At 39.2% G+C, this 15181-nt stretch overlaps 1 protein-coding gene across 1 annotated transcript in view; it reads left to right on the forward strand.

Moving 5' to 3' along the window:
• The first annotated feature begins 619 nt into the window (after positions 1–619).
• Positions 620–15181, forward strand: part of CCDC93 (coiled-coil domain containing 93) — a 113592-nt gene continuing 99030 nt past the window's right edge. The window contains exons 1-4 of the mRNA XM_007494070.3: positions 620–827; positions 6672–6785; positions 11541–11635; positions 14315–14426. Coding sequence (XP_007494132.2) covers positions 786–827; positions 6672–6785; positions 11541–11635; positions 14315–14426 — 363 coding nt within the window. The 5' untranslated portion in view covers positions 620–785. The remainder of the gene's footprint in view (positions 828–6671; positions 6786–11540; positions 11636–14314; positions 14427–15181) is intronic.

Below are 15181 nucleotides of genomic sequence, written 5' to 3' on the forward strand. Positions count from 1 at the left end.
ACCTCTAGATTTAGAGTCAGAAGGCTCTATGCATTTACCTTCAGTGAATCTTTGGCCTCCACTTCTTTATTCTTACATTTGTAAAATCCCAGGGTTGGATGAAATAGAACTAGAAAATAGAACTACCTTGGAGGCCACTTGTCCAATCTCTTCTTTTTATTGACAAGGAAACGGAGGCCTGGGGAAGTTAAGCGATTTGCCCAGTCACATAGCTAGTAAGTGATAAAGATAGAATTCGAACTCAGATCTCCGGACTCCGACACTTTCCACTGCAGAACGCTTCTAGCATTGAGGTCTAGTACACGTCCAGGGTCATTCAGTTACCGTTTCAATTGATCCTGGAAGTCCAATCTTCTTGACTGCGTCACCTTCCCTCCAAAAATGCTTCCTTGGTAAGTCAAAATGCAGCCTTATTTTGCAACAGGGAGGGTGTGAGAGCGCCTGATTTCCCAGGCGGTCCACTCTTGGACCAAGAAGCCGATCTACTAAGGCAAACCCTCCAGAGCTGGCGCAGCCGCCCGGAACATGAACTTGAAACCGGCTGCTCAGGGTTCCTTCCCGGCAACCTTGGAAACCCGGCACGGAGCACGTGCTCCGGGACTGGGGCTGGCGCAGATGCGCATGCGCAGGCCGGGCCAGGCGGCGGGGAGGTCTGTCTGGGGGCGGAGGAAGTTTTCTCTTTGCACTCCACCCCGGTAGCAGCTCTGAGCCAGGAACGACTTCCTCCGGCGGCTCCCCATTTCGGGTCCATTATAGCCGCCTGCCCGGACCTGGGTGGGTGGGTCATGGAGCCCCCTCGGGGGCAGGAACCCCAGGCTCCGCAGGAGGTATGGAATGCTTCCCCCTTGCTGCTAGGAACCTGTGGGGACGGGGTGCCCCGAGAAGGAGGGGAGGAGGGTCCCTGGGGGTGGCCCTGCATGCACTGAACCCCTCAAGCCCAGGTGTGTCTGCGAGCTGGGCAGAGGGTTCGAAGGCGGGGGGCGGCGGACGAAAGAAATGGGAGAGGTGGACGCGCCGGCCCCACTCCCCTCCTGCTTGCCCCGCCACCGGGTTTTCTCTGAGCTTCGAGGTCCCTGGGGCCCCGGGAATGGTCCAGAGAGGGCAGTGGACTCGGGGTGGATGTCTTGGGCGCCAGCCCCTGCTGCTGTCACGTCTGTGACTGGTGCACAAGCCTCGCCTCCTTTCTTTCCTCCCTGCCTGCCCTGATTCTTTTCTTCCGACCCCAGGACCCGAGGCTCTCCTTCCCTTTATCTGCGATCACGAGACTCGAAACTTATTCCTCTGGGTGGTTTGGGCTTAATGATTGTGCAAGGGGTGACCTTGCAGGATCGCTTCTTTCTTCTCTGCTCCCGCTGCTCGGTCTGGCTAGGGGGGGTGTGTCAGCCTACCCTTCCTCGTAGGAGATCTGAAATATCCAGATTTCCTGTTTGTGCTAGGTGGAACTTTCGGCTTCACGTCTGTCACGGTGTTGTCAGGGAAGGCGCCCTGTCTTTGTAGGCTTGGCTTCGTGTGCTTTGAGCTAGGAATATGGGTCAGAAGCATGCTGTAAAGTTTTGAGGGAGGGAGGGGGACCGGAGTTTTGTTTCTGGACACTTTTCTTCTTGAGATTTGGAGTAATCAGCATTGTTGACACAGTGATTTCTTTGGGAGAGGATATTGATAGCAAAGAGCTAAATTTTGGTTCTAATGTTGTAAATTGACACTGAGAAGCCAACTTTACGTAGCGCCTTTAGTCAGCCAATCTGTCAATAAACATTTAAGTGCTAGGCTAAGAGAGGGAGATACAGAAAAAGGCAGAAGACGTCCCTGCTCTCAATAGGCTCACAATCTAATGGGGAAAAATAACATGCAAACAACTGTATACAAACAAATTATATAGAGCTATGTAATTTGAAAGGAATCAACGTAGGAAAGGTACTAGATTTTTAGAGGATTAGGAAAGGCTTTTTGTAGAAGGTGGGATTTTAGCTGGAATTTATAGGAAGCTAGGAAAGGGCAGAAAGCAGAGATGAGGAGTAAGAGTATTCCAGGTGTGGGGAACAGTCAGTGAAAACGTTTGGAATTAGGGGATGGAATGTCTCCTGAATTGAGGAAGAGTACTTGAAGGTTGAGTGGTTGGATTATAAGAAGATCGGAAAGGTATAGAATGTGAGATTATAAAGGGCTTTGGCACCAGAGATTTTATGTGTGATTCTGAAGGGAGCTCCTGGAGTTTATTGCTTAGGGATGTACAGTGATGGTGGTGATGTGGTCAGACCTATGCCTTAGAAAGATTTTTTTGACAGCTGAGTGGTGACTCTACTGAAGTGGAGAGAAGACTTGAGGCAGGGAGACCAACCAGCAAGCAGCCCATAGTCTAGAGTTGAGATGATGAGGGCCTTCACTTAAGTCAGAGTATTTGGAAGCAAACCTAATTTAGCAGGAGACATGGATTAAATACAATGGCACATGCTTTTTCTCTTCATCTTGAAAGTAGTAGTTAGTGGTGTTTGGGGAAAGTAGAGGGAGAGAAATATTATTGTTTTTTTACTGAGTTGTCAGAAAACAAGCATTTATTAATTGCCTATTAAATGTGCCAGGTATTGTATAAGTACTCCTAGTTACTACATACCAGGCACTGGGCTAAGGTGCTAGTGATACAAGAAAGGCAAAAAAAAAAACGAAAAACAAAAACAGTTCCTGCTGTTAAGGAGCTCATAGTCTGAAGAGAGCCAACATGCAAACAGTTATGTGCAAGCAAAGAAAAGTACAAGATAACTGGGAGATAATCAACTGAAAGAAAAGTTTGGGGAAAAAGCTTCTTGTAGAAGGCAGAGTTTTAATTGGGACTTGGAGGAAGCCAAGAGGTAAAGATGAGGACGGAGGAAACTCAAGGAATGGAGAACAGACAGTGAAAATATCCTCAATTTTCATTATAAATGTTTAACCTATTTCTAGCCTCCTTCCCTACTTTCTCAGCAGGTGTATACTTGAGGAATGTAAACCGATTTTGATATATCATGCATCTCTTGATTTTATCTTCAGACAAGTCATTCATCTCTGTACTGAGGGTTGCCTTAAATGAAGGTGTGGTAATCGATGACCTCTAAAATCCTTTCTAGTTCTCAGTGATTTTTCTTCTAACAGTTCAGGTTGCAAATCATCCATCCATGCATTCTCATTCTGCAAAAAAACTCTTTTTTTGTATATTCTTGTATGAGTCCCAGTAAAACACAAAGCCTGCTCATTGGTTATCCCTTATTCTTACTACCTGACAGGGTTTTCTCCTTTTGCTGTCATACATTAACCTAATAATATCTTCTAGGCCCCTTCCCTTACAAAGTTCTCCTTAGGTAAAATGCTGTGGCCCATCTGCCCATTACTCTTTGGATCACCTGAAACTTTAATTCTTTGAAAACTATATATCCTATACTTTACAGCCATGTAGTATCACTGGGAAAATACTGGTATTAAAAAAAAAAAGATGGTTTTTCGTTTTAGGAAGAAGCTGAGGGGAAGGGATCACTAAAAATGCTGTATAATTTTAAAAATGCAGTCCAGCTTACTCTCCTCTGATTCAGTTCTGGACTAATTTTGTTCTTCATTTGAACTATTTATCCAAGACATATGCATTGATGAACCAGATCTGTTGGTTGTCTGTCTAGCTGCATTTTAGACCATGGACAATATGCATTCTTGATTCACTTAGTTTCTGCTATTCAGAGTTAGGCTAAGCTCTTCTGAGAGAGTATGAATCTCATTCTAGAGACTTTGCATTGACATTGATATATACCTTTTCCTAGTAAACATCTTTGCCGAAGCAGCATATCAAAGTGGAAAGGATTCTGGATTTAGAGTTAGAGGACCTGAGCTTAAATTATGGCTTTGCAACTTACCTGTGTGATCTTGGGCACATCAGCTTCTACCCTCAGCTCCAATTTTTGTCATCTGTAAAACTGAGGTGATGGACTGACTGCATAGCCTATAATTCCAGCTCTAAATTTGTGATCTTTTGATTCCTGCTTTATGCTTTAATGGATATTCATAATCAAAGGGCCATCAAAAAAGTTGGAATCTTGTATGATTTTAATGTGTGTACCAAAGTTAACATCCTGGAGAAAAACCTTAAGGTAGCATTATCAACAAGCAATGAGATCTTATATTCTATGTACCTCTTAGCCAATTTTGTGATGGTAATGATGTGGCCTAGTTAGAATATCATTTGTCTCAGTCTGTTACTTTTTATATCATCTTAAAGATGCTTTCAATATATGTATAAGAAAAATGTAAATTTTTCTCAAAAAAGATATTATAGAAATGAAAAAAAAACCAGCCACATAGAGTGTTTAGTAAATGACATTTTCTTAAGCAGTCTCCTTTTATTTGTAATGAATTCAGATTCCCTCACCCCATTTCTTTGATCGCCTCCTTTCTTTCATAAATCTTGATAATTGATCCTTCTAGACCAAAAGTGTCAAGCCATGCAGACATTAACCAGATTAAAATGTAATTTGAATATATTTAACAAAATAAATAAAAGTACAGTCAAATATAGATAGTGTTAATATGTGGTTTTCTAAGTCATTATGCTGCTGGCAGAGAATTAGTTCTGTTTGAGTTTGACAGCCTTTTTCTAGATCTGCATAACTGTTGGTTCCAGCAGTGACATCGTTTGTGTATTCTTGATCTACTTTTACTAGATTAGATGGCAGTTGTTACTGAGGCTAAGCATAGGTCCTTCCTAAAATAATGTTATTAGGGATTGAGTCAGTAAGCATGAGAATGGGGCCTCCAGTGGAGGTTTCCAAGGCAGCTGGTAAGAAGGAGGAGAAATAAGGACCGTGAATCCAACCTTAAGTGAGGTATAGACAGTAAGTTCTACATAGGAGTTTCAGAAAAGGGAGAGATGAATGAATTGGAGTGATCAGGGAAAGTCTGATTGAAAAGGAATTTTTAAACTAAGCCTTAAAGAATTGAAATCTTCTACAAAGCAGATAGGAAGGTATATACAGACCAGACTGAGCAGAGAGAATATTAGCAAAGGTGTGAACTAGATAAGACAGTCTGTCTATTTAGCACAAAGGACTCTGACGCAAGAATAAGAAGAGATAATGACTCAATTATATAGTGTTCAAAGATTTACCAAGTAGTTTCCTCAGTGCACATATTATTCCCATTTTATACTGGAGGAAAATGAGACTCAGGTAGGTTAAGTGTGTCAGAACTGGGATTTATATTCGTATCTTGTGAACTTTCCACTGTAACATAGCTGAACTTTATCCCACAGGCTGTAAGGAGCCATCAGAAATTTTTGAATAGGGAGTAATAAAGTGACAATTTAGGAAGAGCAATCTGCCAGTGAGGAATAGGATAGATTTGTTGAGGGAGGTCTTAGAATTCCAATGTGAAGTAATCAGAATTCTAGCTAGGGGTGGGAATATAAAGAAATATTACAAAGTAGTAATAAAAAATGTATGGATAACCTGTTGGATGTGGAGAGAAAGGGGAGAATCCAAAAGTGAGTAGACATCTGGGTGCTAGATTTAAACATTCTTTTTTAAAAAATTGGATTGGAGAGAGAGAAGAGAGACAATTAATAAAAATAGTAAAAGATTATTTAGTAGCTTTGAGGACACAGACCATATCTTAGATACTGCATAGCCATGGTTATGCTCTTGCCTCTTTGACCCTTCCATCTTGTGATTCCTCATTTGAATCTTTAGATTTAGTTGTGGCCATAAAATTCTTTTCTTGGAATGGTGTTATGAACATAGGAGGTAATTAATGAGTGTTCATCAAACTGAATATTTGTATCTCCTCACTCTCTAGCATAGTGTAGGCACTGAACTTTTACTGAGTTAATGTATGAGTTTCTTTCTTTTTTAACTATTTTTTAAAAATAATGTTATTTTCCCCATTTACATGTAAAAACAATTTTTAAACTTTTTTTAAGTTTTGAGTTCCAAACGCTCTCCTTTTATACTCTCTCTGATGCTCTCCTAACCTTCCCTGGGATAAGCAATTTAATATAGATTTTATGTATGCAATCATGTAAAACATTTTTTCCATATTAGAATAAATGAAGTGAGTTTTTTGTTTAAATTTTCACATATCAGATCCAAATATGCCTTTTGTATTTGCCTTAGAAATACAAAGGAAAATACTATCCTAGACATATTTGGACACATTTCTGGGTCTCAATTCTTGGGACAATCAGGCTGGCTGGTTGAATAGGAAAGCCCCTTAATCTCGACAGATAATTAATCTCTGAAAAATTGAGTTAGATATTGCTTCAAAGCCCAGTTTAAAATTTATCCCTTTTGAGAAATCATTTCTGATCAACCATATTCCATAATAATCTTTCTCTTGTTCTGAATTCCTTTAGTGCTTAAGTATGTAATCTGTGTCACTTATTCATTTCCTTGGAATTGTTTTGTAATTGCTGTATATCTGTCTTATTGCCCCAACTGTTTAAATTTTAAATTCCTCATGGACAGGTAGGTCAATTATTGTATTTCTTATACTGAAGTCCTACTACTGTGCTGGGTTTGCAATAGGAACTCATTAAGTTCCTCCTGTTTCTTAGTAACATAGTAGTATATCCATACCATTGTTTTCTTGGTGGTCAGACTTTGACATCAAAGGAAAATAAATCATCCATCTCACCTTTTTTTTTTTTGGGCTTCTTTGAGGTGGAAACAAGAGAAGATGAAGAACAAAATATCAAGTTGACAGAAATTTTGGAGCTCTTGGTTGCAGCTGGATATTTCAGGGCAAGAATTAAAGGATTATCACCCTTTGACAAAGTAAGAAGAAAGTCCTTTGTGTCATAGTAGTGTGATTGTCACCGGGAGTGGAAGATAATAGAGAATCATTTTACCAACTTATTATTACCTGCCTATTTTCTGTCTGTTTCTCTGTCCCTGTTCCCCAGCCCCCCGCCCCATTCTCAGTTTTTATAGAAGTGTTCAGATTGTTGGGTTTTTTTTTTAACATAACCTCCTTTATAAATAAATAATATTTATTGAGCAGCTTCTATTTTCATGGTAGTACCTGACTGTGAAATATACAAAGAATCACAAGTTGCAGCTTCTACTCTTATACATATTGGTCAAGTTGGAGATGCACAAGAAATTTGTAGATTGTTTTGTAGACTGGATGAGATCTTGGTTATTATATAGTTCCGTGTTTCCCAATTTAACCAGTACAGTAGACTTGCAAAAGATTTACCCCAACATGTCTGTCCTTTCTTCCTTTTCCTTCTTGGACTACCTTTGACAAATTTTTATCAAAAGTTCATTAAATGAAAGATATATGTATAATTGTCCTAGTTGTATTATTGAAAACATAGTGTAGCCATCACCTAATTAGTCTCTACAAAGTTAAGGAACCATTCAATAAAAGTGGGATATAATTAAGGTAATCCCAGAGCCTTTGGCTAAAAGGTTTTATAAAGAAACAACCCCAGGTAGAAAGGAACTGGTTCTTATGGTCTTTACTCCCAAATAAGCCCTGCTTCAGTTTTCTTCTTTTTAATCTCAATCATAGCTGGGTCTCTACTCTGAACTACAGGTCAGGGTAAGGCAGAGAGAGCACTTTCTGTTTAAGTTACTGACGTCAGTGTTTGATTAACCATGATGGCTTTCAGGCCCTCCTCATCCCTCTTAGTATAGCAGAAATGGAGTTAATCCTCCCTTTTCCCCCACCTCATATTTCCCTCGTATTCCACTTCTCTTCCTCCCACAGTTCCCAGACCTTTACTAACAACTAAAGATAAAATGAAACACTTTCACATAGTACCAAATTGTTGTTTCAGAGTTCATATATTCTTTCTTAAGTATCCCAATTTATCCAAACTGATAATGTCCAGCATGGTTTTCAAGGCTAATCAGTCCTTTTTTGATCTCACTTAATATCAGGACCTCATGGCATCATATGGCCATGCCCCTTACTGCCTTAGGAGAAGACCCAATGCACTTTTCTTGAGATACCTCCAATCCACCTACTAGTTGTATGATTTTGGGCAAGTCACTTTTCTTTTCAGGGCCTTAGTTTCCTCATCCATACAATATGTTTAGATGACCTCTAAAGTCCATTCTAATTCTAAGAGTTTAATGAAGAAAACCCTACATGTGTTTCCTCCAGGGTCCAGCTACAAGAGCTGGGCACTTTCCTAGCTAGGATCTTTCATAAAATTTTGTCTAGGGACCCAGATTGTAAATTTATGACACGGAAAGGAAAGGTAATAAAGAGCCAAAAAAAAACACAATTTTCCAGTGTTTATGACATCCAGTTTGATGGAGTGGAAGCCCTCCCATTTTTAGTGTCAGAAAATCTGTGTTTGAGTTCTGGCTCTAACACTAGTTTTATGATTCTAGACAAGTTACTTAACCATTTTGACCCTATAAATTGAGGATAATTATACTTGTATCAACTACTTCATAGGGTTATTGTGAGGGTATCGTAACCCAGAGCTGATCAGGTCAGTCTGATGACTTAGGTTGGAGATGGGAATGAAATGAGACCCTTTTAGACCCTCTGACAGTTAACAAAAGAAAATTTACTTAGAGCTAGAGAAGAACATTCAGGATAGGGAAAGGATATTTGTCAAGAGCAGATGTCCTGTGCTGTGGTTAGTCAGATTGCTGAGCTATAATCAGAAGCCCGAGACAGGCGCTGAAATGAAGTCAACTTGCAAGTCTTATGAACAGTTTTAGAGCTTTTAAAGAAAAACCAGTCTAGCTTTATGGGTCAGGGTCTTAGGATATTGCTTCTACCCTAGAACACCTTAAGGCATTCATCACATGAGCCTTGTTAAGTACATTCAATCAATAAACAAATTAGTTTGTTTAAAAAAAAGTTCCTTCTTGGTACTATGGAGGGAGCAGATAAGTATAATATCTCTACATAATCATGATAATATTGTATTTAACATATTACTTAAGTGTAAGATAGTAATCTATCTAGTCGTACATTGAGGCATACATGTGATAACTTGCAGTATTAAGCAGTAAGTCCTATAGGACTTTAGAGAAAGGGGAAATAATTTTGAGCTTGAATGGTTAAAGGCTTCACATAGAGGAGTCTCAAGCCATTTCTTAAGGATTGGATAGGACTTGGCTGGGCAGAAAAGAAAAGGGGAGGCATTCCATGCTGAGGGATAAGGTGTCCACAGAGGCACAAATACATTTCATCTAAATTTATGATCAATTATGCGCAGTGCATTGTGGTCAGTACTGGATATACAACAAAAATGGACCAGTCAGTGACCCTCATGAAGCTTATGATCTATTGGAGGAAATATAGTAAATGTAAACAGTAAATGGATAGACTTGCAGTTGTAAAAGTTTGGTCTGACTGAAGCAGGGAGTTTTGTAGAGATGTAATGAGAAAGGTAGGTTGGAGCCAGATTTTTACAGATTATGTGCTTGACTAAGGAGTTAAAACTTCATCTCAAAGGCAGCAGGAATCATTTAACGTGTTTGAGCAAGAGGGTGCTGCAAAGAAATAATTTGAATAATTCTCCTAATCTTGGTTACTCATTTGGCAAATACTGTGTGTCCCAAAAGTCTTGGTGCAGTTTTAACTTGGTAAAACTATATCTGTATCACATGCTAGAAAGAACATGGGGCTAGAGTGTGGATGACTTGTTGCTATTCATTCCAACTTTTGGAGAACTTAAACTACCTATCCTTCTGATAGTGGCTGAGTAGCATCATCTTCATACATGATGGATGTTACATTTTCTCTAGAGTAGCCATATATAAGTGAGCTAGGAGAAAAAGAAAAGGATTAAAAAATGAGTGTCTTTTGCTCACTGGCTTTAAAAAATAAAAGATAGAGACAGACCCATGTAGGTGGAGTAGCTGATATCTTATGTAATGGGATTTGAAAAACTCAGGAATCCTGCCCCAAAAGATTCCACTTGAGTACCAAAGTATATGAAATATCACCTGGACCACATTAACAGCACATCGAGTTCATTTATCAGTATGCCTTCCTTCTTCCAAAGATACCTACTTCATAATTTGGCTTAGGGTTGAACCTAACACATAGTTTATTAGCCATTAATGGGAGTGACCTTTAATTCTAGATTCAAAAATTTGTTGAGGAATTCTCACAAATCTGTAGAGTACTTATATTACATATATAACAGATACTTAAAATGATTTGTTATTGAATTATTTTGTGTACGGTTTATAGATTCTCAGCAAACCAAATATGACACTTGGGCATCTTTGGTAATAGTTCATTCTTATGAAAAATTCCAGACTTCTGATTTTACTATCCTTTATTCTCTATGTATGTCCAAAACATAAGGTCTCAGCAAACTCTGAGAATGAGCTGATTAATCAGGAATAGGGATAGAAGCTACACAGAATTATAGGCAATAATAGAGGCTTTTGGAAGTCCTGGTTAGTAGTTTGGTTGGGTTTTTTTTTAACCCCTTGCCTTCCATTTTAAAATGTATAAATGTGTACTAAGGTTCCAAGGCAGAGGAGCAGTAAAGGCTAGGCAGTAGAAATTAAGCAACTTGCCCAAAGTCACATAGCTAGGAAGTGTCTGAGGTCAGATCTGAACCCAGAACCTCCTTTCTCTAAGCCTGGCTTTCAATCTGCCAAGCTTCCTAGCTGCCCACAATGTCCAGTAATTTGGGGGAAAAGATAATGTAATGAGAGCTGCATTACAGGTTACAATCCATTCATGCCTTCTCATTCTATGCAATTCATTCTGTCCTACCAAAAACAAAAAAAGAAAGAAGGCTGGTCACTGCTTCTGAATATGGAACTCAGCCCTGCCATAGAAACAAGGCCATCTGGACCCAAAGGGTAGGGATGTTGGGGTTCAGTACCACTCAAACAGGTGCCACAGCTTCTTGGATTTCAGTTGGGTTATAACCAGCCTAAGGGAAAAATGCCCAGGCACAGCCACAAAAAGCCTACCCTTGGAGGAGCTAAGTTCTAGGCTGTTGATTTAATAAACGAAAGGGATACTATAGTTCCATTGGAGTCAAGCCTATGATTGGCTATTGTAGAGAAAGTAGAATGTAGCCCATCTGTCCCATATATCTATTTGGGTGATCATACATCACTTGGGGTTATATTGCAGCCTACCCTGTAAAGTGCACATCTCCAGCTTTGGAGTCAGCCAAGACAGCTCAAATTTGATTTCTCCTCTTATATCGTTTTCTTTTTCTTATGAATAAATCTCACCTCCCCATCCAGGCTGTATGTGTTCTTCCAGGGCAGGCATGATGGCATATATTTCTCTTTTATCTCAGTGTACAGTAATAATTCTACAAATACATGCTGAGTGACTAATCCAAATCCGTGGTTTGGATGAATTATAACTAAAGTAGTAAAGACTTTAGTAAAATACTAAAAAAGTAAAGTAATAAAGCAAAGTAGAGAAGATGTTTTCTTTATATTCAGACACATGCAGACCATAAGTAAGTTATGTAAGAACAGTTAATAATATTTCTTACCTCTTCTCCTCCCACCCCTATTCCCTTTCTACCAAAATTGAAAAGGAAAAATTAATTTTTTTTTTATATCTTCCAGGTAGTGGGAGGAATGACTTGGTGTATCACTACTTGCAACTTTGATATAGATGTTGACTTACTTTTTCAGGAAAACTCTACAATTGGTCAAAAAATGTAAGTTCCTAATTGGTTACGAAGTTCATCTGTCCTGAATGATACCTCTTATTGGCTGGAGGGTACTCATCTTGAGACATGCAAAATTGGCTTGTGTAACTCACAATAGAAAAGCATCTTATACACTGAACTCCTCAAATATTTGTTACCTTCTGAACACACAGATAGCTAAGGTCTCTATGATCTCTAGCTGAGAGGTAAGAGACTTCTCTCTAGGGTTGTTTGGAGATAGTTGGGGGAGTGGGGAGGGAGGATAGAGTAGGGAAGGTTGTGAGGAATTGTGGGGAAGGAAGTTTTGTCCTCCCTCTCTCAGAAACACTTGATTTTTTATCCTAAATTCCCTCTGCCCGAGAACACCTTCCAAATAACATGCTAAGGACCTAGTTCAATCATCCTCAAATGACATTCAGGACTCTTGTATTTATTGATCAGAAGATCCATGTTCTAGTTCTTTCTGTCACTTAATGACTGAGTTTCCTTAGACAAGTCACTTTTCTTTGGGCCTCAGTTTCTTCCACTGTAAAATGAGATGCTTAAGCAAAATAATCTTTAAGGTGTCTTCTAACTCTGACATTCTATGGTTTTATTATCCCTTGAATGACACAGATAATCCCAAAGAATTGAATAATCCAAAATTCATCTTTATCTGGCTTTGGAATATATTATATGACTGATTAATTTATTCAACAGATTTACCTTCCTAATTACATGCTTCTTAGGCTAATATTCATTCAGTCAACATTTATTAAGCAGCTACAATTTAGTTGGTAATCCTTGAGCTCATTCCTACTGATGTGAGGATCCTTTTAAAAACAGAGACTAGCATGGTGTCTTGTACATAGCAGACTCTCAGTAAATAAACTTGCCAGTTTAGTGGCAGAAAGGTAGCTAGAAGCTTATCTTATATGGGGACAGAAGGAAGTAAACCTCATATTAAATGTTTCCTTCTGGACTTACCAATTTCTCTTGAGATAGGCTTCTATTTGCTGCAGTAACCCTCCATCACCTACCTTTGGATTTATGTCCCTTTCAACCAAGCTTTTGTCCTTTTTAGGTATGCAAAAGAATGAAATTGTTTGTAGGTATTATTGTTTTGGGACAGAAGGCTTTCCCCAGTAATGCTCAGCTGTTGATGTCAACCTGATAGAAATCAGGAATCTTAGTTTCTAGTCCTGACTGTGTATGCCATTTAGTTGTAGACAAATCAGTTGGGGGGGCTTCATTTTGCTTATCTGTAAAATAAAAGGGTTAGGTTAGGGGATAGCCATCTTCAAGTATTTGGAAGAATCTCATATGAAAGAGGGATTTGACTTATTCTGCTTGGTCCTAAAGGGCAGAATTAGGAGTAATGGTGAAAATTATAGAAAAGAAAATTCAGGCTTGGATTGAAGAAAAGTTTCCTAATAATTAGAACTATCTACAAGGGGAATGAGCAGCTGTTGGAGATATTTGTTTTCCTTCCCTTGAAATATTCAAGCAAAGGAATCCACTTATTAGACTTGATAGGAGTAACTTCTTGCTCATGTTACTTACTTAGACAAGTTGGCTTTTCAGGTTCTTTTCAACTTGGAATTTCCTCAAACTCTTCCTTCTAGCCCAGAATCTCATCTATCTCCATTATCCCTGAGAATACTGTTAATAAAGTGCTAAGAACATTAGTTATAGAAGAAAAATATATGATTCAGAGAAAGACCATATAAAAGAATCAGCAAACTTTGGGAAGGTGTGAAATATCTTTTCCTGGTACCTTAGAGAATCAAACAGTTACTTTACCCCTTTGGAGAGGCTATGCAAAGACTGCTTGAAGAGCGGGAAACTGAGAAGGAAGTTCCAGCTTCTTGTTCATTTGTTTCTTATTTTTTCTTGATTTTGTTTTCATTTTAGATTGCAGAATAAATAATGTATTATTCCAAATAGTTATCTTTGTCAAACTAAGAAAACTGCAGACGCTAGAGGGAGCTTTCTTCCTACTGAATGGAAATGTCTTTTAAAGGAGAAAAAAATCCTGCCTTACATAGATTGTTATAACACATTCCGTTGTTAAAGACCGATGTTGTCTAGCCACTGGAACCCAGGACTTGTGGTTTTAGAGAACCTCTTTCAAGCAAGACTGCCTTTAAATTAGAGAAAGATATGCATACGTTTACAAACAAGTGTATGCATGTTTTAAATCTAAATATATAGAGATCTATATCCATCTTATCATACTTTTATCTTAAATAGAAGATGGTTGCCTTTCTCTTTTCTACCATTCATATCTGAAAAGATTCGCAAGTAGGAAATTTATTGGTTTCCTTTGATGCCTACTATCTCATGACTGCCATTTTTCTTCCCATAATGAACCCCAAATCATCCTGCTATAAAGACCATTCTCTCCTATTCATTGGAGATATTATTTAGAAATTGTCTCTTTTTTTTTTGAACCCTTATCTTCCATCTTAGAATTGATACTGAATATAGGTTCCAAGGCAGAAGAGTGTTAAAGGCTACACAACTGGGGTTAAGTGACTTTCCCAGGGTCACACAGCTAGCTAGGAAGTGTCTGATGCCACATTTGAACTCAGGTCCTCCTGACTTCAGACCTGGTGCTTCATCCACTGAACAACTTAGCTGCTCCTTCAATATTTTTCAAAGGTCACTTGTTGCCTCTTCAGCTTTTTGTTGGTTTTCTTTCAACAGTGCCCTGACAGAAAAAATTGTATCTGTCCTGCCAAGGATGAAATGCCCACACCGCCTGGAGCCTCATCAGATCCAGGGGCTGGATTTCATTCATATATTTCCTGTTGTACAGGTAAGAGCCTTCTTGTATATTAGGGATTGGGTCTGATTTCTTTGGCATAAGAAACTCAACCAACACAGTCAAGCACTTTATCTATAATTCATAAATGAGTGAGTGGATGAATAAATGAATGAATGAAATGAGAAAGCATTTATTAAATACTTACTGTGTCCTAGACTGTGCTAAGTACAAAGGATACAAATAGCAAGGCAAGACCATCCCTTTCACACCTGCTCTCAGAGTTCATATTCTAAAAGGAAGAGACAGCAGCTACAGGACGTTTCAGCTGCAAGTCATATGAAAAGGTTTTGTGGCTCTTAGGGTACAGGGGCAAAGCTCATGGGAGTGCTGCTTCTTTAATGTTCAAGTGATGAGAAGCATGTCTTTTTATGATGTTGACCCATTTGGCCATGCCAAAGACTTTCATGGCAATAACTTTCTTTTCCCCAAAAGCTACAATATCAGATGAAACAGTTGTTGGGCCACTTCTCCACAGAGATCCCTGCTTCCTCAGATGATGGATTGGGCTAGGAGCTGGGCTAGGGATCTGGAGGCACCGTTCTTTGAAGGGCTCTGGTGATCAGGGTCCTGGGCTAGCTCCATCTAGGTCAGTTATTTGCTTTGTCTCACAGAGAAATTCTGCCTCTCCCTCAGGGTACCTTGCTGCTTCAGCCAAGCTGGTTTACCTGGCCTGGGCATGACAGATGGTTGGCCTTTTCTACCGAAGAGTTTGATCCTGTAATGTTGTCTGTGGGGGCTGAACTATT

This window comes from Monodelphis domestica, chromosome 4 (assembly GCF_027887165.1).
Source record: "Monodelphis domestica isolate mMonDom1 chromosome 4, mMonDom1.pri, whole genome shotgun sequence".
Taxonomy (NCBI): domain Eukaryota; kingdom Metazoa; phylum Chordata; class Mammalia; order Didelphimorphia; family Didelphidae; genus Monodelphis; species Monodelphis domestica.